The sequence below is a fragment of the Columba livia genome, chromosome 1, assembly GCF_036013475.1.
Source record: "Columba livia isolate bColLiv1 breed racing homer chromosome 1, bColLiv1.pat.W.v2, whole genome shotgun sequence".
NCBI classification, from domain to species: Eukaryota; Metazoa; Chordata; class Aves; order Columbiformes; family Columbidae; genus Columba; species Columba livia.
In genome coordinates, this window is record NC_088602.1 from 186,635,107 (window position 1) to 186,662,900 (window position 27,794).

Sequence of the window (27,794 nt, forward strand, 5' to 3'; positions counted from 1 at the left end):
TAGTGTTCATCTTTTTCATGGGAACTTAAATAGAAGCTAATATATATTGAAGTTGCGTATATTAATAAAATATACGAAAGAGACACCCCTCAAGCTTTGGTATATATTTGGTTTATTTTTGTTTCAGATTTATTTGGCATATGACTAACATAGGTGATCGAAGTGGGAGGTTTGGTTAGAAGATCTTCAAGTATAAAGGAACCTTTTTACTCTATGGTTCCTTTGGAAGTCTCCAATTACTAAGCTAAAACGTAAATTGGGAGGAGGAATACCTTCTGATATCGTGATGCCAGCTGTGAAGAAGACACCGAGTCTTTTCAGAAACTTAATTTTAAAATACAGATAGTTCCTCGCATTTATCGGAGCTATCAGAGCGGCACGTAGAGCTCGAATAATTACGTGCCCGTTTTCCCCGGAGATGCAGCGATGCCACGAGCTGGTCTGCGGCTGGGGGAGGCGGCGGCGGAGCCGCGGTGCAGCCCAGCAGGCGAGCGGCAGAGCTCGGCGAGCGGAGCGCAGCGCGGGGGGTCCGCCCGGCCCCGCAGCGGCACCTCGGCGGGGAGCTCACTTCCCGTCATCCACACGCCATCTAGCGACGAGAAAAAGGGGGGCACCTTTGCACGGGAGCGGAAAGGAGAGGAGGAGGAAAAGGCTCCCATACCCGTCCCAGCTCTCGCCTTTCCCAAAGCTGGTAAGAGCCATTTGGATAATGCAGCGAGAACTCCGGCGTGGCTCGGGGCGGTTTGTGAGGAGCATCCCCCCCCTCGTCACTCCCAGGCATTTCATGCCCCCTTCTTTCAGTAAATCGTTCCCCTTCCCTTGAAAGGAGCCAGCGCTCCCAAGATATCCCCTAGATACCTCACCTTAGCTATCGCCACCGCTCGATCCCTACCCGAAACACCGCTAACTCCAGAGGATCTGTGCGGCGCTGCTGGCGGAGGGGTTGGACCGCGGGATCCTGGCCCCGCAGAGACACACACGCACACCCACACACACGGGCACTCCCCGCCTGCCCTGCCGCTGCCACCGCCGGCGCAGCCGCCCGCAGCCCCTTTGTTCCGCCCGCGGAAAGATGCGCTCCTCGCCCGCGCCGCGCCCCCCCGCGCCCCGCTCTGCCTCCGCCCGGCGCCGCCCGCCCCTGCGCCCCTAGCCCGCCAGCGGCGGTGCGCGGCAGGGCGGCATGGCCCGCCCGCCGCGGGGGAGGCAGCGGGAAGCCCCCCTCCCGCCCCCGGCCGCGCCAGGGCCTCGCCGCCGCCGCCCGCAGCCCGCGGCAGCCCCACGGCAGGGCCAGGGGCAGCGGCCGCAGCCGCGCCTGACAGCAGCCCCGCGCCGCAGGATCCGCGCCCTGGAAGGACGTGCTCCGCCGAGTTGCCAGGCGCGATTACGTTGTTTTTCCCCCCACCCACCCCTTGAACTTGTTGCTTGGCGCTCGGCGGTGGCGGAGGGGGGTGGGGGTGGGGGAAAGCCTTATTATCGATGTCCCTTTGGATGTGATCAAGCTTTCTCAGGAGCAACTACTTCCCCGCCGTTCCCGGCGGGGCGCGGAGATCTAGCGGCAGAGCCCGTATTTCCAAAAGTCTCTATGCAACTGAATGCTCTCGCCAGACTTTCCCAGGTAGGTGCCACAGGCTGGGCACGTTCGGAGGGATGCGAGAGCAAAGCCGAGGGGAAGGAGGCGGGAGGGGGGGATGATCCACTGCCGACCACCAAACCCCTATGGAACCCCCGGCTCCTGCCCTGCGCCTGCCCCCGCGGTCCTTCGCCCGCGCTGGCCTCCCTCGCCGCCGCGGAGCCACTGCCCCGCTCCCACTCCACCACCAGGCTCTCCCGGCTTCGCCCTTCGCTGCTCGCTCAGCCGCTCCCGAGGATGCCACATGCATCCCATCTTCTGCAGGTGGCTCCAAAGCACCCCGCTCCTGCCCCCGCCACCGCCACCGTGGCTCTGCCCGACCCCGCTCTCCTCGCTCCGGATCAGCCCCTGCCCGTCCCGGGGAGACTCCCTTCCGCCCTCTTCGTTTCTCTCGGCTGCACCCAAACCCCCCGGTGCCCCTTCCCCGACGCCCCTCTACCCTTCAACGCATCTCCTACAAGGAAAACTTGCCTTAAAGTTTAATGCTGCCGCCGGAGCTCCTCCCCCTGCCCCGCCGGCTCCCCCGGCCCTGAGCCGGGGTCAGGAGGAGTCCCAGGGGCGGCGATCAAGGTCAGGGAGAGGATTCGTCCCGCTGCCGCTCCGGGGCTGAGGCTGGGGAAGGAGGGGCGGCCCGCCCGGCCCATCTCCTCCGCTTCGCCACGGCGAGCGGACGGCGGCGCCGGGCGGCCCCGCTGCAGCCCGCCCGGGGAGGGCTCCGCTGGCGGCCGCGGCCCGGCTCCGGCAGCGGGCGGGGAGCAGAGCGGAGCCAGAGGAGGGGCGGGGGTACTGGCTGCATCGCGCGTGGAAGAAAAGCTTCCAGGTGGCTGCACCGCTCCATCGGGGCTACTAGCCGGCTCCTGGGGTCAGCGGTTCATTCCTTCTGTCCACGGGCCTCGCATGGACCTTGTATCCAAAGGATCTGGCTGCTAGAGTAGCTGCTTTGAATACGTTGATTTCCAAGTGCCTTGATTTATTATCCTAACTGGCGAAGCAGCCCCTGAAAGGGGTATTCTGGGATGAAAAAAAGGGAGGAAACAGAAAAGAGGCACTAAGATTTTCATTTAATCACAACCATAGTCAGAAATTCTGTTGCTTCAAAAATATTTGAGCTTTTTTTTTTTTTCTTTTCCCTCTCTGTTTTAGTGGCTGTACCAGGACTGTCTCTAGACTGACTCCCTCAGCTGTAGTAGTTGCTTGGGACCATGGCAGCAGGAGTAGCAGCTTGGTTACCCTTTGCCAGGGCAGCGGCCATAGGATGGATGCCAGTGGCCACAGGTCCCATGCCAGCTGCTCCACGGCAGGAGAGGAAGCGAAGCCAGGACTCTCTGATTGTGCTGAATGTGAGTGGCATCCAGTTCCAGACATGGCTGGACACCTTAGAGCGTTACCCCGATACTCTTTTGGGCAGTTCAGAGCGGGACTTCTTCTACCACCCTGAGACGCAGCAATACTTTTTTGATCGGGACCCTGACATTTTCCGCCACATTCTTAACTTCTACCGTACTGGGAAGCTTCATTATCCCCGCCAGGAGTGCATCTCAGCTTATGATGAGGAGCTAGCCTTCTTTGGCATCATCCCTGAGATCATTGGTGACTGCTGTTATGAGGAGTATAAGGATCGCCGGCGTGAGAATGCTGAGCGTCTGCAGGATGATGCTGATCAGGATCATGCAGCTGAGAGCTCCCTACCCTCAATGACAGCTCGACAGAGGATGTGGCGGGCCTTTGAAAACCCACACACCAGTACACTGGCTCTGGTCTTCTACTATGTCACTGGTTTCTTCATTGCTGTCTCTGTTATTGCAAATGTAGTGGAGACAGTGCCCTGTGGGGTAAGCCCGGGTCGCATCAAGGAGCTGCCCTGTGGAGAGCGCTATGCTGTGGCTTTCTTCTGTCTGGATACTGCCTGTGTCATGATCTTCACAGTTGAATATCTCCTACGTCTGCTGGCAGCCCCTAGTCGCTACAAATTTGTGCGCAGTGTCATGAGTATCATTGATGTGGTCGCCATCATGCCGTATTACATTGGCCTGGTGATGACAGATAATGAGGATGTCAGTGGGGCTTTTGTGACTCTACGAGTCTTTCGTGTCTTCAGGATCTTTAAGTTTTCCCGCCACTCACAGGGGCTGCGCATCCTGGGCTACACCCTGAAAAGTTGTGCCTCAGAGTTAGGCTTCCTCCTCTTTTCACTCACTATGGCCATCATCATCTTTGCCACAGTCATGTACTATGCAGAGAAAGGTTCATCAGCCAGCAAGTTCACCAGCATCCCTGCAGCCTTTTGGTACACCATTGTCACCATGACAACATTGGGGTAAGTGCAGCTGGTGTTTGGTTACCGTCAATGTTTCAACAAGTGTATTGGCACAAACGGAAAATAGTCAATTTTAAAAAAAATGTTGCTAGAAAAAATGCAAGGGTATGTTTTTCTTACAGAACTTTATAAATATGACTCATCACTTCTTTCTAAATGTTTTACACATGCAAGTGACTTCTAAGTTTTGCTGAAGTTAAAATAACCCAACATACAAACCTGCAGATAAACTGAAAAAGTAAACAACAAAACAAAATCTTGAAGCTGTTCAGGTTCTTTGCAATTTTATCTAGCATTTTATTTGGTTTTGGATAGTGAAACTGAAATATTTTATGAATATCTGTGAGTTATCAGTGGATTTTTAGTAGAGTAGTGTGTTTGCTGACAGGACTTGTTAGAGTTTTGCTGAAGTAGTGATAGCTGTCAGGAGAACCCAAGTATGATCTCTTATTTTGGTAATACATAAAAGTCTGCCATTTTATTTGAATTGATATATTGATGTATATTTGGATATTGAGTTCAGTATTACAAAGTGATTTGTTTTTTATGGAAATAAACCAGGTATAGTTACCTTAATCTTCACAAAAATTATTCCTGATGTTATTTAAGACACTGGATAAATTTTCTTTGATTTTTATGTATCTGTAACTTGTAAATGACAAGTGTCAAACTGCACTGACTGGTGATAGACTCTGGAAAATTTTCTGAGGAAGTGTGAGACACAAGACAGATCAAGCATATGTCTTAAAAAATAATTCTAATGCCAGTATAAGTTCTTCTAGAGAATTAGGAGTTAAAAAATGCCATTGTTGACATTAGACCTCAATGCAGTTTACTGGAAAGATGAGAGATAGTATTGTTTAACAAGGTCTCTGATACCAGAGTCATAGTGTACCATCTGATTCTTTGCACCAACTCGTAATATGCATATGTCTGTAATTATAACAGGGATTTAGAAGGCTGACTAATTTAAGAAGAACATTTTTTGCTCTATTCTTAATTCTGAGCTGTAGAGAATCATCTATGAAACTGAAAATTTTTTAATTCTTTAGAAGTTGTCTTGTTATTTAATAATTAAAGAAATTAAAAGGTAAACTTTTCACTTTCATGAAGATAAAGCCCATCATTTTACTAGCCAAATATTTTTCCACATCTTGTTGGGACTACTGAGGTTTATTAAACAAGTATAACTTCTACATTTAACAAAATGAAAGCGCATTATTAATCTACTGTGAAAAAGTTGTTTTATTATGTTTAATTGTAATTTAGTTGGGAAACACGCATAACAAAATATTGAAAAACATAAAGGGACTGTTTTATGCCACCATTTTTTATACAGAGCTTTTACCTTCAGCATGATGTAACAAATGAAGATAAAAATAGTGCATCGTAAATATTTCATACTACTTGTAAGGGCAAGTTATGCTAAAAAGGAGTGACAGGAGCTTTGGGGATTTTAATTTGCTTTTCAGGTTCCCAGTTTTTTTTTGTTCTTGTTTTCTTCTGGTAGTGACAAACTGAAGGGACAAGTCAGCAGAAGGAACAAGTTATGCATGCTGACTAATTCCATAGTCCTGTATTTTGTGATGCTGATACTTTTTGCCACATATTTTTGAATTAGAACAGTGATGATTTCAACAAATTAGGTCTTAAGAATTTACCAATATTTAGAATGTATAATCTTATTATAAAAGAGCAGGATCTGATCTGTGTTTTTTGCAAGGAAAGGTGCTTTTTGGGTAAGTTACGTTTACTGTTCTGGGCAGTTTCGGCAGGACTTGTCCATGGTACTGAACATAATTTTGTCACCAGTTTGCGATTGTTTATGACATGGGTGTGGTATCTACTTGACATTAATATAATTTGTTTGCTTCTTTCACCAAAAAGCGAGTATTATTCTATTGTTACAGGCTCTGAGGTATTGCACCAAGTAAAATCTTAAAAAGTACTGATGAGATTTGAACATCATTAAAAATCTCTTTGAATGGAGCGTAAGAGCCTATTTCCAAGTATGCAGCCATACAATATTTAGGTCCTGAGCGGAAGAAAAACGTTTAAAAAGAGTACACTCATGCTTGACTGCTTTTTCAAGGTAGCCTGCACAGAGAAAGTTTTGAGCAGGTTGTACAGAGATCCAAACCGTCACCCTCAGAAGTTCAGATATAAGTTCAGACATGAAAGACATCACAAATTTCTGACAAATCTTTAATCAATGCATTAGCTGGACGAAGTCCTTTTAGTAACCTCATGATAATTATATAAAGATTATGTTTCAATGTTAAATACGCATGAATGATTTAAATAGAATTAACATAATAAAAGCTTTGAACTCTTTTTAGTTGATGAAACAATTACACACACAAAAAAGAGAGAAAATAAAAGGACAAACAGCAAGGGTCAGTGAAAGCAGATTGTAAGTAGTATTGCTACCTTTGCTCTGTGCTAAAGCTTCTCGTCCATTTACTAATATAGAACTCCCATTCATTTTTAATTTTAGTTTTAGCTGAAGTAGGGCCATATAAATGGACTCTACATGAACGATTTTTTTTCTTTTAGCAACAAAACCAGATGAAGTATTTATGTTTTAAATGACAGTAGCACACAGTAGGTTATGTGAAATATTACAAAAATACATGAAAGCTAATACTGAATAATAGATTAACATGAAGTTGGGCTTTTGAGTTTTGGTGTCAGTCTCATATTTTGATAGATAGCAAGGGTATTGAGCAAGAGACCTTTACAATTTGGGGAGTTATTATCTTGGAAGCAGAGCTATATTTCTAAGTTCTGCATGACTGCTGAGCAATTAAAGTGTCTTTAAAAAACATAGATTACATTTTCCTCTGCAGAGTGCCAGTGATTTCAAATATTACTACATTTTAGCATCCAAGGATATCCCAGCTATTAACTGTTCTTGACTGCTCAACTCAAGAAGTACATAGTTGTACTCAGAGATGTTATATGAAATAAATGGGAGCAAGGAGCAAAGGAAGAGAGAAAAAGCGAGAAAAAGATGAAGGCTAAAAGAGAGAGATAGGGATAAAGAGATGACTCTAGAAAAACAGCATGCACTCTGCCATTAGCTGAGCTGTCTGATTTCAAATTTCAAATTTGTGTTTTATCAGTATTACTTGTAAGAAAAGCAGAAGTAAGGACAAGGGACAAGAAGAGACAAGAGAATAATATTGAAAGAGGTCACAAAGCAGCTTCTGGCGATTCAAGATAACAATGAAACACATAGAAGTTAGGGGCATCAAGGTCAAGAAACAGGGTAGTGTAAAACCTGGCAGAGAGAAAAAGCACGAGTCTATTAAATTGGGACTGGCAGACCACCATGGGGACTTGTGAACATCTACACACATAATGACGCAGTTATGTCACTTTCTTCTGTCACCTCATAACATGATAATATAGAAACTTTCCTTCTGCCCTGTCAATAGCCAGCAGATGAGTTGGAATAGCTGATAAGGTTTTGATGGTGTAAGGGTAATGTTTTTTCCCAAATCAGGCAGACCTATAGTGTAGTTTATGTTTTATAAAGATATTATACTTAAATAAGGAACATAGTGCTCTTCTGTGGCTAGTTTTAAAGCAATCTCACTGCTATATTAAACTTCTATAGTTATATGCTTTACATTGGGTAGCTTTGTCAAGTCACACAATACTTTATGAAGGGAAGCTTAAACACAAGACCATTTATTTGTTTTGACTGCATAAACTAGAGACGTGTCTTTCAGAAAAAATAAAGCAACTATTTTCATTATTTGTTAATATAGCCCCTAACATATGATGAAGCCCATCTGAAACATATACAATTCCCTGAAGACTTTATAATCAAATAGGTGACTGGATGTGACAACAAAAAGCTTCAAATGGTGAACAGGAAAATAGGGTGATAGATTTCATTCTCTTGTGGATTCGATTCTCTCCCGTCTTCACTCCTTTTCCATTCATATTGCACCCTATGGGTATACACCACCTATTTATTTTCTTCACTTTTCTTTCAAACTATGACATTTCACAGTTTGGGGACTTTTCTGCTGGCTTGGCAGCTTTCTTGTCTTCTTCAAGACAAGTTCAATGTTCATATTAAGACTCTTCTGGCTTTATTTTTTTCTGTTTCTTTGTTTCAGATTCCTCATTCATTCTTCACCACTAGATCAAATCTTTCATGCATCATCATTGTCATTCATTTGACCTGAACTTTTCTCGTAACAGGTTTTTCTTCTGACCTTTCTTTGATAGATTTTTTCCTTATGAGCATCATAAAATTTCCACAGCATCACTTTTTTGCCAAATGCCACACACATTATCTTGTTTTCTTTTTCTGACCATTGTGAGCTGCTTTGGCTTCTTATGGTATCTGCATGCTAGTTTGAAAATAACTGTGTCTTCAGAACTTTATTAGAAAAATTGAGTTCAGTAATCTATAAGAGAGCACAAAAATAGCAATCTTTATTTTGTGAACAATTTTATTAAAAGTTTAGAAAAACTCTTATGATAAATAAAATAAATAAAAACTTTTGTAAGTAGAGATTAGCAAAGTTGGAATATTATTTCTGTATCTCTTACTTGCATATTGGCTCATTTATTCATTTTGTGTTTGATATTTCCAACCCTGTTTCAATAGAATTTTTCTATTTTTGTGTTCTTGTATACAACCTAGTGAATTTTGTATTTTACAAATGTGTTTGATGTCTCAATCTACTTTCTCTTCACAGCAGAAATGTTTAACCTGAATAGGTAGAATACTATGTAACAGAGGAGGGACAAAGTGTAGTGTAATCATCTTCAAAGCACATTACTAGCTATTCAATAAGGGCTCCAGGAAGGATTTGATATACTGAAAAGTGAGGGTCATTTTGATGGCAGTGAAAAAAAAAATATTTGTTCTCCAATAAAAAGGTTACTTAAACTGTATTGAGCTGTTGTTGGCTTGATAGAGAACAAGAGTCATTATAGTCTTACTTAGTTGCACTAGGGACCAGCTTTCCTGTTCAAAAAAATTCTGAAGAACTCCATGAGGAGCAGGAGTTAGTTCACTCATTTTTCTTGAGCATGTATTTTCTTACTTCAGCTATGAAAAGCATGAAGGTGATGCTTAGCAAAAAGATCTTTCTGCTCAGAATCTAATTTATTTGCTCCTTTGATGGAAACAGATGGAATTTTGTTTCCTTGCTGTTATTGAGTGTCAAGCATAAGAACAATGAGATTGGTGTGGGCTGGGATGCAGCAGAGAAATACGCTGACTTAGTACAGCAGAATAAATTGACTCAGAGAGTAATTATGACTGGTGCCTGATCTATTAATTATGGCCTATCATTCAACTAGTCCTCTGCGAATATTGTGATTTTAGTAAAATTCTTAAGTGATAGAACCCAAGAAGTTCAAACTGAGTGATGACAATCTGTACTTGACTCACATCATTGTGCCTTTGTCTAAGAAGAAAAATTTGCAATATAAAAGCCATATAAATCTATGAGTACAGTATTAGAAACAGTACTACTGTGAAAAAAAAATCTGGAAATGGAACTTATAAATTCTGCAGAAATAAAACAATTATCCAAAATAGGTTGACAACATCTTCTAACTTCAAGATGACTATTAACTTCTCAGACATTTGAAAGAAAATCTAATTAACTACTATTATTTTATTTTTACACCACTGTAGTTCACTGGCAGCAGTTCATAATTTGTGTCATAGTAAACTGAGAAGAGAAGAATCTGGCTCAGCAGGGGTTAAGTGGATAGCTTGTTCAAAAGAGGGAGTATAAATTACAAATGCAGAAACAAAGTTTAGATTCAGCCTTATCAGGTTTCATCAGTTACCTGACAACAGAGCTGACAGTGATGGAAAAGATTCTGCATATTTCTGTACCTGTCATTTATCGGGCAATAGATGGGAACACAGATTTTTGTGCAAGACATAGTCTTTAAAACATCTTTTTTTCTGCATTGCTCATGCAGTGGAGGAAAGGTATTAAAATTCCTAGGCAGTACTTTGAAATGATAGCTCTATGCTAAATTTCCTGGAACAATAATAGTTACCATGCTTAGACTTTGACCCCTGTCACAATTAGTAACCCAAATTCTACCATTATTTAAGTATTTTTTGCTGAAGCACATGATTTTGATCTTCTCGTGCATCTGGTAGTATTTTATATCCTCCTGTTGAGTAAAAAAGTTACCAGTTTTGTTTTGACCAAAAAAAAAAATCAATTTTCATCAGAGTACACAAATTTGCATTATTTCCACAGCATAGAGGTAAATGAATGTGAATTGAGATTAAATAAAAAGTAATGCTTTTGACTAGGTCACCTGATATGCAACAGATGTAAGTGTTCTGTAGAAAAATACTGGATACTAATATTTGCTCAGGCATCTGGTGTATGAATGCTAAAACTTAAACATGAGCACATATGAAGATCATGTGCCTGACACATCAGTCCTAGAATATTTTAGCTTCATTTAAAAAAAATTCAACAAGATTCATCCCTATTATGATTCAAATAACACCTCACTCTTTTTCTCATACCAGTGTAGACACACCTTGTGCTTTATTAGAAGGCATATCTTGATGTATCCAGTCATCAGTACAGAGTTCCTACTACTGTCAGTTCAGATTCTAGCAGATAAGTGCATGTACAAAAACTAACAAAACATTAAAAGACTATTTTTGTAAATATTAAAGATACAAAGATATTATTCATTTAAGCAATTGTGTTCTTTGTGTATTTAGAAAGACAGTTTCCTTTCTTCTATTCCACTGCACAATATTGTTCCCTACTTGTCTGCAGGTCTCTATCCTGAACGTGAAAGCCTTTGGAGGCACTGAGTAAATGTACTCATTTAGGGCCTGATCCTGCACTGTTACAAAAAAAGGAGAAGTTGCCTAAATACCTACAAAAATGTTATTAATATGAACAGAGTAATTTTTTGCATATTTCAAGTATTTAGGAGCAGTATTTTGCATTTCATCCCCAGGTTTTCAGTTTTATCCATGTTATGGTTTCTTTGATCTAGTTGGCTTGGTGAAATCAAGTCTTACAGACACAGAAATCTCCTGACTTTGTTAGTTTATAGAAGCTAAACACTGCAAGAAAGTTTTTTAAAGGTGTTTAGGTATCTAGAGAGGCAGATGGGCACCCAGCTTGATTTCTCAAAGAGGCTTAGTTGCTTCAAAACACAAAGAAGAACAACTGAAAGCAAGCAAGCTGGAAAACTAGGTACCTAGTCACCTTACAAAACATGGTCCTATGTACACAAGTCTAACTGCTAGGATGAGTGCTGTACTGAGACTCTGGGTATGTCCTACTCTATCAAAATCAAATGGATCTTGCAAGGATTCAGGTCTTGCTAAAATACAATATGCCCTAGTCATATAACCCCATAGAAGGAGATGATAGACAGCTGAGTGTATGGTATTCTTAAGAGGCATTAGTAATTCAAGGAAAAAAAAAAGTTATTATGTCTGAACGAGTAATGTAAAGCATTCAGGGGATAACTTATTTGATCCTAACATTGTGATTTTTGAGTTGACTCTTAACCAGATGGTGCCTAACTCAGCTTTGTATTATCACTTGCACTAAAGCTTCATATCAAAAATTAACATACGAAGCAGAACTCCTAATATTAAGAACACATGTATAATTTTTTCAATGTGTGATCTAATATAACATGATACTAACATTAAAATAAAAATAGTATAAAATCCATATCTACATAAATAAATTTGTCTGCTTGATTATTGAAGACTCAGTTTCCTTAAATAGATAAAACTTCTGGTATAACAGACAATATAAACTTCTAGGAATTTATTTAATTAGTCTAAGTACTTTGGTAAATTAAAATAAAGTAAGTATATTCCACTACAGTTTTAAATCACCTTGGATAAAGAAGTAACTGCAACTTCATAAAGGTACTTATAATGATCTATTTTTATGTTAATATATTAACATGTTTTGATAAACTTTTTTTGAAAAAAAATATTTTAAGGCCAAATCCAACTTTCTTCAAATGTGTGTTAAGAGACATGGAGTTTTTTGCATTGTATTGGCAGATTCTCAAAATGTTTTGGCTGATACACAGGGAACAGTCTTTCAAGTTATCACTTGCAAGCTTGGCCATCCAGGCATTCCTTGGAAATGGCTGAGAGTCAGACTGTGAGGTTGTGAAGGACATAATTTAACGTTGTGTAATAGCTCACAGTCTAAATGTGTGTGCTGCATCCTAACTGCTTGCTTCTTTCAGTAAGATGAACCAGAGTATTCTGTATGAGAGCAGATATAATGTGAGTAGGATCCTTAACTTTTCATTGTTGTTGCTGTTCATCTCCTTTTTTTTTTTTTTTATAACCCAAAAGAGGAATTTTATTACTGTGTTAGTTGCCTTACTTTCAGTTTCTGTAACTTTCATCTCTCCCACTTGCAGCCAGTTAACAATTCTCTGTGCATCCTTATCAGCTATGGACAGCAACTACTGCACTGTGCAGGGTTGCTTAGGAACAAAATTGATGCTCTTTGACACGGTGGATTACAGCTGCAACATGCTGGTCCCCAAACTCTCCTGCTTCCCACAGAGGAATGAAAAGCAGAGAGGTTGCAGATGCTTTCCAAAATTTGTGAAGAGAGTATATACTTTTTTGTTTAAGGATATCTAATCACTACATTTTTGGTAAATAGCAGGTTAGGAATTGTGGTCTTTCTATTGAAACCACAGCAGTACCAAAAATCTTTAGTAACAACTCCTTTTAACAGCAGCTTTCTAATTTAAATACCATGGTGTCTTATATCATTTACAGAACTGAGAATTGTTATCTTTTCTAAGCTTTTTGGTTGGCATTCATTATTGAGGCATTTGTTCATATGATCAAATCCCTGTTGAGTCATGTATATCAAGGACTAGGGACAGGCAGAACTATACAGAATATATACACCTATTCTTGTACACCTAATAAGAGCTAGATAAGTTGCAGGTGCAGCTATTTGTTATATTTATTTGATATGTATTTATATAAAAAGAATCTTTGAATATTTGCATTGTAAACTCTACAGTGATTGAGAATTTAGTTAGTTTTTGTCTTTTTGGCATCTGTATGGAAAACTGCAAGGACTACAAAGTGAAGCTTCCCCTCAGACAGATAGTTTAGAGCAAATCTATCCACAGACTGGCTTAATGATTTGACAAGCTCAGTATTACTTATTTTCCAAGTGAAAGGGAAGCTCAAGTTTTGTCTGATTTGCTTGTGAACACAGTAATCAACCTATAGGATGTTAATCTGTGTCACAAAGTGTTGAGTTTTAGAAGGAAATATTGTAAAGGAAGCTCCTTACAAAAAATGTGTAATATGTGATACATAGTCCTTCTTGGACTATGTGACACTTTTGGCACACCTCTCCCTTCACCTTATGTCAGTCAGATCATTGCAGAAATAGTGGCTGCAGTAAGACTGCAACTGTTATAATTAATTTAATTATAGTTTTGAAATTTGATACATTAAATCATTCATGGGAGGAGCAATGTTGCTGGTCATGCTGGTGAGCCCGTCAGCACGGTTCAGCCTCCCGCCATCCTGGCACAGCCGTGACAGCCTCGCTCCTCTGTGGACAGGCACAGCTGCAGACCACAGATGATGCTGACTAGTTGTGTCTGGCACATGCAACCAGTGATTTTAAAATACAGACACCCTTGTGCAGCAGTTCACATGTGTAAGATAAAAACCTAGTTGTGGGAGAGGGAGATAGAAAGCAGTTTTGCCGCAGGTCTCTAGGACACGACAGAAAAGGGAGTGTCTGGAATGAACTGCACAAATTGCTTTGGATGCAGCTGCCTCCTGGCCACTGTTTGCCCCAAGCCTCTTCACACCATGAATGAGTACAGTGTGAGGTCTGTCAGACAGGGTTCCACAGAGTGAGTTTGTCAATGCAGTAGGAAAAAGACCGTGTTTTTTGCAACACCTTTCCAGAAGGTATGTGAGCTTTCCTTATTTCTCTATGTAGCTACCACATCTAGTGTGCACTGTTTGCTACGTCTTCACAAACAAATTAAATAAATACAGAGGAAGATGCTAGATGATGTGGAATACTGGACATGGCAATGTTGTGAACTATGGATTTGGATCCTTAAAAGTGGATTTGAAAGACACTCCTATCAAAAGGCTGAAAACAGGTTGGTTCATCTCTTTAGTGTAAGTGGGGTATCTTCTGCCTTAATATGCTTTCTGATACCCATTTTCCAGCTCACTAGCTATACCAAGAAGCCCCTTTGTTTTCAAAGCAAACAAATCCAAATACAGCAGAAAGGTTTCCTTAAATATGCCTTCCATGCTGTCTGTATACAGTTCTTCTTCCAGTGCCTATGTTCGTGTGCAAGGATATGGCTACAAAATTTATGGATTGTAGCTTAGGTGTGGGGGTTTTAAAGGAGACAATCAGGACATACAACTCTTTTAAAGGAGAAAAGTACGATATCATTTTTTATTTTTATTTTTTTTTTTAAATGGACAATCAGGACACACTGTATAATTAAATTATTGTAGAAGAATCTGGAGGTGGAATTCAAACTTATTTCTCTGCCAGTTGCTTGCCATCTCTGGGAGGTATTTCAAAGCCCTTAGTCCTCCAAAAGTTAAATCCTTCTGAACTAGTCAACCTTGTTTCACTTAGGAAATAATGAAAAGAAGCAGGCAGCTGGAGGTGCTCATTCCTCTGCACTGAGTATAAGTGAAATTTATTATGATTAGCAGAGACTTAAATATTTAAATACCAAGTGAAATGGATGAGATAAATCCCAGTCTTCGTGTCTAGCTAGTTTGGTCTAGCCTCCTTGTTCCCAGTTATATAACTCTGAAAGGCCCATAACATATTCCTTTCAAAGATCATAGCAGAGTGCGTGCTTGGGATTTGATGACAATTCCCACTTTATCAAAAAGACAGTATGTCTGCCACATTTAAACTCAAAAATTCTTGTTTTGTGTAACTCTCAAGGCCTCTTCAGTGCTTTTGCCAATTTCTTTGCCTTTTCCAAGCAACACACAAAGAAATTACATTAAAAAAAATACTAGGGAGTTTTAATGGCCCTGTTGGTTTAGAAAAAACCTCTAGAGGACTGCAAGAAACACTTGGATAAGTATCTATTGTAATTTTCTGCAGGAAATAAGTCGTTCTCCCAATAGCACTGCTTTTGAATTAAGGTAGGGAAAGCTTGAAAACCTTAACTTCAACGGGTTGTAAACTATTCCCGTTGTTCTTCCTGTTCAACTGATTCACATGTTGGTCTTAGCTGTTTCACCACTCCATTTTAAAGTGCCTCCAGACAAATATATTTACTTCCCCAATGGAGAGGTGTCAGGCATGTTCCCCCATGTCATTATTCTAGTGTCTTCCACGAGGTGTCAGAGCTCTAGATTGCAGCTGGGCATTGCCAGTGCATAGCTCTGAAGTAGACTGAAAATCTTAGATACACACTAAACTAAATTGCAGCAGGGATACTCTCCTCATATCAGTATTCATTTTCATATTTACTTCAATTTAAAAATGACCATTTGCTTTAGAGCTGCCTCCAGACTGGAGCATTGCAGAAGCTTGAGGGCCACGAGGGAGGGTTATGGTCAAAATTACTTCAGAGTTTATGTCTTTCTCTTTTGCCTTCTGAACTTTGTTCACTGCTTTTCAAATCATGCCAGCCTCTCTGGTGAGGATATTCTGTAATTTGGTATGACATCCTGTTATTGACAATAATTTGGTTTAACTCATTTTAGTTCATCTTCATGTTCTGCTTTTCCAGAGCAGCAAATCTCAAATTTGCCAGCTAGTGCAGTTCTATACTAGTGTGAAATAGCTACATTTTGTTCAGTATGTTACTCTTTGTGTGAGATTTCATGAAATTATTTTCCTTTATGCATTAAAAGGCATATTAACCTTTTTTTTTTAACTTTTTTTTTTTTTTTTTTCCTGTGGAAAGACATTAATAAACTGCAGAAGAAACAAGTTCTAAAGCAAAAGTGCTATCCTGTACCACTACAGAAAGTTAACTTCTCCTTTGGGGGGAAATAGTGGTTGTCTCATAATTTGAGGAAATTAATTTAGATTTAACTATATTTAAAAAAATAGTACTTCCATTTGCTGTTCAAGTAAATGCTTTTTATAAACTTGAAGGCAGATAATGTTGATGGGAGAGAATGTATGCTTTTTCTTAAGTTTTTTGCCTGATTTGAAGTTACTCTTGGAACAAGTCCTTGTATGAAGACAAGTCTATTTACACACTTCTGAGACTTGAAGAAATATTTTTAATATGCCTACCACTTTCCCCCTGTCTTAAGAAACAGATCGACAACACGGACTCTAGCAACATGTCTGCAGATAAATTGTTTACCTAACTGGTTTACTGGAAGTTGAGAAAAAGCTGAATACAGTGTTAGAAATGCAAATTGCTAGTCCTTCAAGAGAGCAGCGTGATAGTGACTGATGTTCTGCACCAGGGTGGGGTGGTGGGAAGTGGGGCTAGAGTGAGATGGTGTAGGATTCTTTCTGGATCTCAACAAGAAAGACCTAACAGCAAATGGATTAATAAAATATCTGTTTTAATAAGATAGAGTGAAAAGAGTAGTATAGATAGCTAGTAAATCTTATACTCTCCCAGATGCTACAAACCATGCATTCATGTAGTGTTTGCTGGATTTTTCCATTATATGCTGCACAGACCCTGTCCGTGAAGAGAAAATCCTCCTTTTTGGTCCTTTGCACTGTTATATGATTTGCTTATTTATCTGTTTGTCTATTTTTCTATTTATTACAGTCAAACAACTGTCTTCATAAAGGATGTTCTCATGAGACTTTCTTGTTGCACTTTTAGATAAAGCTAAGGCCACCTGAGTGGTGTAGTTGCCATTACTGACCTACTTGCAGGCTCCTCGATTACAATGATCTGGTCAGGTTTATCCTGTGTACAAGGTATTTGTGCAGCACAGCCCAGCATGAAGGGTAGGATGGACACACAGCACAGGACTACCAGGCTTACCCAGTTTCACTTTTAGTGGACCACTAACTCTTCCATACACTGTGTTCTCCCAGGCAGGTTCACTACAACAGATTTGTGGTGGGAGGTGGAAGAGCAATATACCTATTCAGAAGTTTTCATTGCTATAGTATAAGAATTTATAACTTTTGTATTGATTCTGTTTACTGAATTAGATCAGAGTATTATTAAGAGTGCTAAGAACTTTTGCAGTTAGACTAAGTTAATATGAAGATAAGGTGAATGTGTTCAGTTAAGTATCTAGATTTTTTTTTCCAAAAGAAACCTTATCTTCTTCTAGAAATTTCACAATATTGCATCAAGAGCTCTTTGTAAGCTCTTTGTAACTTTTTTTTTTCTTAAGTAAGACTTTGATAAAAGCAAGATGTAGTTAGAAAATATAATTTATGAGTTTTCCGTTTCCAAAAAATTACGAATGAAAACCATTTTTTCTTTTTTTTTCATTTTTGTTTGGAAATGTAGAAAATGAGATGACATATTTGGTTTGTTTGATCTGAATTGCTTTTTGGATTTCAGTTCAAAGCAATTTTGACTTTTCATCCATACATAGAATGGAGAATATTTTTAAGAAGCAATGCTGTGAGAGAACAATTTCATCTTATGATGTAAGGCCTCTTTCCATTCATTACTGTTCTATTCTATTTTGTCTGCAAAACAACTAGAAAAAATAATGACAAAAGACCCACTAATGGGTATCAAATGCGAAAGTTACAACATCTGCCTTGGAAAGTCCTTAAGCTTCAGATTGCTGAAAGCTGAGAAGGTATAATGGGGAAAGTATCACTATTTTCTTACCTTTGCTTATGTCATACCCATGTCATTTGCTTCTAGCCACTGATGGGATGTTAGGCTAGATGGCTCCATCATCTCACCCTCTCAGGTTCTCAGTTAAGGGAAATGACTTAACTGTGGGTTGGATCAGGCTTAGATTACAGAAAAAAAAAGTTTTATATTTTTTTGCTAAATTATTTCAAGAAGTCATGGGTAATGTATAAAGACAGCTATTCCTAAGTACCAAAGGTTCAGAAGGTCCAAGAATATCATAGAGCTTGAAAACTGTGCGAATAGGAAAACAGCTGCTTTAAACTGGCAGTTGTTTCTTACATTACTATTTTGTTCAGCTATTTATATAATCAAAGGTTGTAATCTACAAGGTGATGAGAACTTATGTCATCTTCAAAACACTTAAACTTAATAAGCATTTCAATGGAAGACAAATAAATACTGTAGCAGCTGGGAGTGTTGAATGCCTTGCAGGATTTAGTGCTATTCACTTGATTTAAAGCCCATGAAAATCAATTAGAGTCTTGGACTTGACCTGAGAGGACTTTGCATCAAGCTTGTGTATGAACAACTTCTAGCAAGATATTGACCAGGACAACAATTATTTATTTGAATTATCTGAAACTGTAAGGATTTAAACCAAACTCCATGGCAGTGCAACAGGAATTCCTGCAATACCTTATACTCAGAGAGTCTGAAAAAAGCAAAAGACACAGTTTAGTTATATTTATTGAAGCATAGTTTCACCATGAGAAAAAAGAGTAAGATAATAGATTCCAGCGTCTGATGTAACAGGTTTATTCTATCCGCAGTTTATCAGGAGGAAACTCTTTGTGGGAAGCAAGTATACAGCATCTCCTCTGGTAACATGGAGGCTGAGTCATACATGGGATCCCTCCGCGAGTAGTTCACAGAAATTGGTCATAATCAACATTGGAGTAGAGAATTTGCTCAGAGTTCCTTACAGCTGAAAAGGGAATAAGTTGGCATAGCTTTTTGTTTTCCTTGGCTTACCAAGGTCTTGTTAACCCATAAAAACTTTCAGGCAGCCTTGAAAGTATATCACACATTAATAGCATCAGAGAACATGACAGCCAGAGCCTGATGTAACTAATTTTGGACTGATATAACAGTGCTATTTAGAGCAATAAATGTTTTATCTGTTGGTTGATCTGTTTACTAAAATAGTTGGTGAAAAATGTGCCATATATTATATGTCCTCATTATCCTGCTCGTATAAAGGACTTCTAAACTGATAGTTCTGCCTATATTTCGGGATTGTCCTGCTTAACTACATTAGGATATGGTTATAGGTAAAATGGGCAGAAAGAAGAAATACTCAGTTTCCAAAGAAGAATCTGTCGAACAGTTAAAATGAATGGCTGGCTAAGACTCATACGTATCAACAGCACAGTGATTATTATATGCACTTCTATATTTGCTTGCTTTTCCATATTTAAATCCATCACTCCCAGTGAGAAGGCCCACACTTTCTTAAGTTCCTCCCATATATGATGACCATTAGCTAAATAATTTGTTTAATGAAAGTCAAATAAACTTGCAGGTGTTTTGTTTGTTTGTTTGTTTTACTGATGTGAGACATGAAAGCCAATAATCTGAGAAACCTGGAAGGACTGAGGGAAGAAGGCTTTAGTCTTGGATTTTACTCAGTTGAAGAGCACATTGCAGCTTTGTTGGCAAGGATGCACTGCATGAGTGACTTCATGCATATTCACAGCTGTTTCATGGAAGGAAATGGCTTATTAAACAGTAATCATATAGCATGTGTAAATGAGTTTTGTGGATAAACACAAATCTTTATCCTCATTGTCTAACATGGATTGTTGAGTAAAAAAGTTTTTCTGATGGCATTTTCCAGGAATTTTGTGAGTCATATCTGATTTCCTTTTCTCCATGAGAAATTCTTTTTTCCCTATCTCATATGTAAATAGTGCTGATTTTCCTCTGTTCCTTTTGAATCACACAACTGGAGAAAAAAAGAACAGAATTTAGGAGTGTCTAAATAAGACCCCAGGTGAAGTAATCAATGTCTAATTTCAGGTGAGCTAGGTCACTCTCTAGATTCATTGACTACAATGGTAGCTTCAACCCTAGCTCACTTGCAAAAACCCACATGCACACATCAAAAGTATCTTTGTTTTCTACCTGACTCGTAGTGACAGCATCTTTCTCAGGAGAAAGGACACAATCTATTGAACAGGTCACCTCAGAACTTAAATTCATATACCTATATGTCTTGAGGCACTATGGTTATATTACAATAGCCCCTGTACACGTCTTGAAAGAGTCATGAGTAAATATTTTTCTGATAATTGAATAGAATGAGGGAAAACACACAAAATGTACAGCATTTAAATCTTCTGTCCTTGATAATGCATTTAATAAACAGTGGAAAACACAGCTGAAATGATATTCAAAAGTATAAAATATTGCTAGAAGAAAAAAAGACACAGAGGAATATTATAGAACTGTATTACAAACTAGTGAAATGAAATGAGACAACTTATGGTAAATAAAACTAAAGAAATATACATAATGAATACTATGTGTTATGACAAAAGACGCCACTAGAAACTGTAGGGGAAAACATATCTACTGTATTTGAAAAATATTGGCAATATTTTGTTTTATAAAAATAGAGGTAATTTTATGCCAGTTTATTTTCTGTGTGAAAGTCTTATTGATCTAATACAAAAGAGGAGCATTTTTCACCTATGCATTTGCTTTCTAAGCAGCAATATAGACAAATGAGTAGAAAAGGTTAATTATTTTTACCAGCATTTGGGTTTGGAGGCAAAGCTGACAGAAGCTAATGGAAATTCTTTCATTTTCTTCAGTGGGCTTTAGATCAGGATTCTAGTTATGTCTTACAGTATATAATTTAACATTTCTATGTCCTTAGTTCATACCTTCAAAAGAACTCAGTCCAATAGGGAGTGGAGTGTTGGATTTTTCCCACATGAAATCCAACATAAAAGCTTTGACCTGCTTTCCTTATGATAGACTGGTGGAAATGTCAATGAAAGCACTGAAATCAGTTTTAATTTATTTTTTTTTTTAATGTTAAATGTGTCATGGAAAGGTTTGCTTACTTTATGTAATCCACTCCAAAATGTGTGTCTCAGCCGTCAGGTTGGAACATATCAATGTGTAAGAAATGGAATTACTCTTCAGGGCTGAGGCAAACTCTAATAGTTAGATGCTGCGCAAGCTTCTGAGACTAGGCACCGTGACGATTTTGTAGGCATCTCATTAACGAATGGTAGCGCTGCAGCATGCTCTGCTTTACTTATTTATTGAAGAGATAATGGGAAATAACTGGTTTCTTTGTGAAGTCATAAATAATATGACAGAAGGATATTAAATGCACTGAGATGTGACAGAAAAGCTAAAAACTTGTGGGGTTTAGTATTTTATGATGCCAGTTCTCTTTTAGCAGTACATGTAAAACCAACAGATATGTTTTAGCTGGTTTTGTGAACAATTATCAATTTAGTGTGCTAGCTACTAAAATGTGGGTGTCTTAAATTGTGAACAGTATCCCACTTTTGCTGTTTTACAGTAACATTCAGAAGATACTAAACAATAAATCTTCCTTTTTTTGTGTGTGGTCTTTTTTAGGTCTTTTTCCATTTTTGTTTTGTACAGAGATAGTTTTTCTCTGGTTTTAAATTCCTGATATGAAATACTGGTTCTACAAAGTATGAACATTTCTGACATTTATTCTCTACATCCTCTACTCTCAGTGGGAGTCCTGACCTCAGACCACACACAAACATAGACACAAGGTGCACTGTGGCTTCTCAGTACTTTGCACACTTGATTAAAATAAAAGCTAATTTTTTCCCTCTCTATATGCATGTGCATGTATGTGTGTATGTGAAGAAAGAAAAATGTGTTTTATTCTGGAGTTCAGGAATAGCACTGAGATACAGATTGAGGTAGCACTATCCTCTCTTGTCTTCATTCCTGTTCTTTTCACTAAAAGATTTATCATTCAGTGTATTGTCAATTCCCTCAGAGGCTGTGGTGATTAAAAAAGTAGTAATCTATTTGGGTATATTGATTAGTCTTGGGAATATTTCTGAGTATCGTGATGCCACAGTTCTTTACCCTAGGTTTGACACAACATTTAGTACAAAACTATTATAGAAGACAGAGCTTCACAGTGATGCAGCCTGTTCTACTTAGGTTTCTATACCCTGTCCATCTTCAAGGTACCCAAGCACCTACACGGTAAACAAAGTTGAATAAATTACTTTTCCTTCAGCAATAGCAGCTCCTTCAGGGTTGGTAGTTTAGACATGGTTGCAGCAGACAAGTGTTGAGGTCACAAACGTGGGGACCTCAGCCACTATGCTAGTGCGAATCTTGTCTATGGTTTTATAGCATCCATTACCACATCATCTAAAGCCTAAGCTTGTCTGCTGAAGTGTGACACTTTTTGCTGGATGAGTTCCAAGCATTTTCATATGGGGTGCTGAGCCTTCTTACTTGCTTATCCCACTTACATCAGTTTTACAGCAGTGTATTAATAAATCCATTGTTTCATGAGCTACTCCCAGTTTACAGTAATTTGAAAATAGAGTGAGGCCTGATCTGTCGTGCTTAGCACTGCCAGCAAAGTACGTTTAATTCTTTTGAAGTAGTGGGATGTAGAAAATAGATGAAGCACTTCTCTTGTAATTCAAATGATGTATATATAAAAATCTAGTATTAGAAACAATTTTGATCAACCATTCCAACTATTATGTGATGCTTATTGTTTTAACTCAATTTTTTTCTTCAGGGTCAACAGTACCATAATGACTTAAAATAAAATGTTCATTTTTCATTGGACAATGGAGTGGCGACACAGTGGTTCATACTACACTTGTATAAAGCAGAGTTTCATCTCCAATTGTTTAAATGACTGAGAAGGCACTGGATAAAATATTACTCAGTTCTGGAAAACCAAATTATGAACAATCTTTCTTATAAATTCTAGGAAAATACAGAATTCTTGATCTGGAAGTACAGCAGATGAGACACATTCATGTTGTGATTATACACAGCAAAAATGACAGTTTACTGTTCCTGAAGTGTATGTCCATTTCTGCTAGCTATTTCATAGGGACTACTGCTATGACTGTATTTTCCTTGTTTGCACATTTTGGATCACCTTTCAGGGAAAACAAGAACAACAAAATGAATGGTTCACTTGAAATATCAGTTCTCCAAGCGAGCAAGCTGTGGACTTGCACAAAATATTCTACTTTTTGAAAAGCTACCAAGAAGTTACATCTTGAATCTATAATTTATACAATCAATTGAAAGATCCATGATGCAACCTGGGGACCTAATTTTGATACTATATGTCATTGTAACTCTCTTTTTTGGACTGGCTGAGAGGTCTTTGAGACATAGAGCCTTTAATAGATTATTTCTATCAGCAACTCATTGAATTAAGCAGCCACACATAGATATTCAAAGATAACAAATGGAGACCCTTGCTTGGAGTTTGAAGTAAAAGAGGTAATAGATTGGATCACTGTCATATTTTGCCACAAGTGGTTTGTGGTAGAACACTTCTCCATTCGTTACGTTCCATGTTTAGTGCTGTTACAAGCTATTTTAACAACATTTCCAAATATTATGTTTCAGAAAGAGTGCGCCTAAGATAGTTTGGTAAATTCTAGATCAATTTTTCTTGAGAATAACACTGGATATAAGTTAAAATAACATATAACAGTTCTTAATATCAAAAGAAGTAAATGTTTATTAACCTTATCAAGTATTAGGTGTATTTTTAATATATATTTTGCCTCTTTGTTCTTCTGAGATAGTAGTTATAGAGCTAGATAAACAATATTTGTATTGCTGTGTCTCTTAACCTCATTTCTTATGAGCAGTTACAAGTTTTGAATTAGAAGATTAAAAAAAAAAGAAAACATTATTTTGTATGGCAAATTTTACTATGGCTTAAAAGGCATGAAGTACATAGCATGTCTCAAGCATTTGCTTTTTCAAATGCAGTGGAGGACTTTTCTTAATAAATATGATGTATAATAATAAATGCTTTTTAGGCCATGAACCACTGTCAGGAGAACTGTAAAATAAAAGGGTTAATTTTAAAAGTAAAAAAAAGAAAAAAAGCTACACTAATATTTTCTTAGTTACGTGTAGAACACAACTTGAGCAAAAATGGTCTAAAATTGTTATTAGGCTCTTCAGCTAACCGATGAGGCCATTCTGTTCTGTTTCCAGTTCCAGAAAAAAATCTGATTGTCAGGTTATATATCCTTGTTTGTCCCTTTTTTTTTCCTACTGCGACTTCTTCATTTCGTATAAATATTTAACAGAAAAGTGGCCTAATTACACAGGCTTCCTCCTTCCCTTTCTAGTGTAGAATTGTTCCATCAGAGGAGCCTGGCACTACCTGCTCTGACGGGAGGACAACACAGCTATGTTGCTTCACAGGATGTTAATCTAAAGGGTGTTTTCAATTTATGTTTCCAAATGGTGACATATTCTCCTATCCATAACTAATGTCTATTCCTTGCAAAGCAACTGAGACCTTCGCTATTTTTTTCCTGAAAAGCTTATAGTTTCCCATGCAACTGTCTTCAGAAGATTATGCTGTTGCATGCCTAGCTCTTTCTGAAAAAAAAGAAAAAAAAAAAAAAAGAAAATATAAATTAAAAAATAAAAAAGTATGAGTACCTCAAAGCTAATTTAGTGCCTATTTGTATTTTTCTTCTCTACACACTTTTTAGGGCCTATTAAAAAAGTGCAATATACAATTTATACCAAATAATTACATAGCGTGTGTGTATCTGTCTGTGTGTACATATGTATACACACATATAAACATACACATACACAGAGTATAAATGTAGTATATATAATCATATAAATAAAAGCTGTATGCAGTTATACTACATATTTTAGCAGCACACCTTATATGTACTTCAGAATGTTCAAAAGTATTTAAATCTTGAGATTTGCTGCAGCTCATTCTTGTCTATCTGAATCTTATATTTGTCTGTTACAGAAACATCTCCTTTTTTTGAGTCCTTTATTTTTTGCCCCACTTAATTTCAGTAAGACTTCTTGCATATGTAAGAATTTAAAATGTAAGGATCTCTGTTTCCAGATTCTGAGTCAGACACTAGCTAACCAGTAACATCTTTACCTTGAACCTCTCTCTTTTCTTTTAAAATTGGCAGAGAGCCCAGAAGTGTTCTTCATCAAAGGCATGTTTGCAGTTTTTAGTCTCCTTTCATGCTAATTTGCTCTTTTAATCATAAAACTAATAAAAAAAACCCTTTTCCATTGTTTAAAATAAAGATAATATTTTTATAAAATCATTTTAGAACATTTTAAATATAAAGTAAGCGCATTATTAATGACAGAAAAATAATTACAGTTAGAGTTGTGTCCTTTAGGCAAATGGTAAGTAAATTAGTGGCTGATCCCAAGCCCATTAAGGATCTTGTTGACTTCAGAGAGTTATTGGTTATGTCTCAATAAAGAATCTTTACTACAAAAAGACCTCAGAAGAGAGGAAAATGTAGGTATCTTTAGAAGTAGAAATTGCATCACAGTTCAACCTTCAGCCATAGTAACTACTAGATTTGTGCAAAAATCTGTGAAAAAAAAAAATCTTGAGAATGCTTGATAAGGGAGGATTTATTGATCTACATTTCTTTAAAATTGTTATCCTTGTGAATTTTGTAGTCTAAACTGTGCATTTCAGAAATGCTTTTTTTCACAGGTAGTCTGTGTATAACATCTTCCTCCTTTTATATCCATATTATTGCTTCCTGGCATTCTGTGTAAAAGACAAATGGAGCTGATCATGGAAATTCAGTTCTGGAGAATTAAAAAGAGAAAACCCTTGTCCGATGGTATGATGTTCCCAAATGGGAAGGAACAAGAACCAAGTAATTTCAGAACAAGAATTCAGGACCTGAAAGTGTAGTTGAAAGTTAAGGTACCTGAAGAAGCATTTTTTATTAGAACATGGAAGATCCAAGGGGATTCTGGAAATTGCTGATTTTCTTCCCCTGCTAGCAATGAACTGAGGAGGAGACTGGGCTCAGTGCAAGGCAGTAGGGCAAGATAACAAAAGGGAAGGTGTCACCAGGTGGTTCTCTTCTCCTCCATGGTCCAAGTTCCTGTTCCTTTGTGTGTGAGCATATGTTTAGTCTTGGGTAGACATGAAGAGCTGTTTTAGTTCAGGGTCATTCATGAAAAAAGTTCCCTTTTTTGATTGGTTTCTAACCAGCAAACTATCCCAGGAAGAATTTGTTTTCCAGGAGCCACTCATCAGGTTTGAATTTCAGGGTGGAAGAAACAATATTTGCAGAGTATATAAGTACATTTACTTCAACAAGAAACATCATTTTTGCTCCAGTAAAATGAGGGGAAAATTTTAAAAAGTAACACTGGTATTGGTGAAAGAAACAATGGTAGCCTAAGCTATGCGTCTGTTTTTAGCAGATCAATGTCATTAAATATTTGCAAGGGCTGTTTCAATGCTCAGTCTTTTGAAACATTGTAATTAAGCTACAAAAAAATAACAATGCCTTTCATACTGGATGTTCTGCAAGAAGCCTGGAGAATTATTCCATGAAAATTTTTAGTTAACTTACTCATCAGTCATGAGACTTCAACAGTATTCATCAGACATAGTCATGACTAGGAAGACCTTAGAAATGCATTAGAGGAAATAAATATGATGGAAATTCTGTTTGCTAAAATTGTGCTAATACAGAAGAACAAGAACATATATAATGCAATTTTATGTCAAATTGCATGTCAGATAAATGGCAAGTCAAGCTACAATGTCCAAGTTCAAAATTTAAGTATTAATTTTATGATTTTATTTAAATGTAGGAACTTCGAACATTTTGCATGGTTCTAAATTTTAAGTTATGTTGGCATAAAATCTATGGAAAAGACTTGCTTCTAAAAAAAACTTGTCAGCTTTTGTTTTTTTTTTTATTATTAATGATTTAGTGCTTCAGTAATCCTTACTTTCATCCTGTATTAAGAGAGTTTGTAGTTCTCGGGAACTCAATGTTTTTTCTCAAGATTTTCAGCAAACCAGAAACTCACTGAACTCTGCTATATCTCACGTAATAGGTGTTTAAAAATTTACTTTTACTCAAGGGGATAGCTAGGAAAATTCATTTATGTTTGTAAGTACATAGAAAAGCTATCTGCTTCATAAAATCCCTGAACTGAAAATAGATGGAAGATGAGACAATATTAAGGGAAAGTGTCAAATATGTTTGCTGTTTTCGCTTTTTTCTCTGCAGTTGGTAATGACCACAAGAACCTGTCCTATGTATCTTTGATCTCACACAATGTATGAATTCTCAAGTCGTTATGTCACTTCAAAAGGAATGAAGCATGATATTACTGGGTTTTGGATAGATACATTAAGCCTGTATGCTATGAGAATGGAGATTCCAAAACTCCAAAATGTACCTGGTGTTAATTCTTATGAGTCATCAGAAGTCTAAAGATTTTGTAACAGAATATTTTGCATTCAACACATTGTCATCACATTGTCTCATCATAAATATCAACATAAAACTTTTGCCAGGAAATTTCCAATTAGCAATATATGTGTTGCTTACTGCATACTTAGTCTGAGGAATTATTTGGTTTCTAATTAAAAATGACTATGTGTGGCATTTCCTTTCTAGCTAAACATTAAAAGGTACATTGGACAGAAAAATGAGTTAGGTGGATGTCACAATAAAAAATGTTCCTAAATTCTCGACCATTACTTCCAATGATTTCTTTGAAAATCATACTACCGAAGAAAGTTGCAGAAAATGTCTTTAAAATTAAATAGATTCCACAGCAATGTGGAATGTGATTAGTATGTATGTAACTTTATTTTGTCTGTAAGGCTATAAGAACTGAAAGTTAATGCTTGTGACCATAAGCCAGCAATTTTAAATATCTGTTCAAAAGACTTTTAAGAATTTGATGCCATTGACTGCTTAGAAA

At 38.1% G+C, this 27,794-nt stretch overlaps 2 protein-coding genes across 4 annotated transcripts in view; both read left to right on the top strand.

Moving 5' to 3' along the window:
• The first annotated feature begins 550 nt into the window (after positions 1-550).
• KCND2 (potassium voltage-gated channel subfamily D member 2) overlaps positions 551-27,794 on the top strand; it is a 271,734-nt gene continuing 244,490 nt past the window's right edge. Inside the window, exons 1-2 of one of the 3 annotated variants that reach the window (XM_065048821.1) lie at positions 551-691; positions 2,774-3,947. In XM_065048821.1, coding sequence (XP_064904893.1) covers positions 2,833-3,947 — 1,115 coding nt within the window. In that variant the 5' untranslated portion in view covers positions 551-691; positions 2,774-2,832. Of the gene's footprint in view, positions 692-1,271; positions 1,616-2,226; positions 2,451-2,773; positions 3,948-27,794 lie in introns of those variants that run through there. The other 2 variants (XM_065048819.1, XM_065048822.1) reach the window with 2 other exon arrangements.
• LOC135578632 (uncharacterized) lies at positions 1,689-2,240 on the top strand. The gene has a single exon (XM_065053571.1). It carries the CDS (start codon positions 1,689-1,691, stop codon positions 2,238-2,240), a length of 552 nt encoding a protein of 183 aa, XP_064909643.1.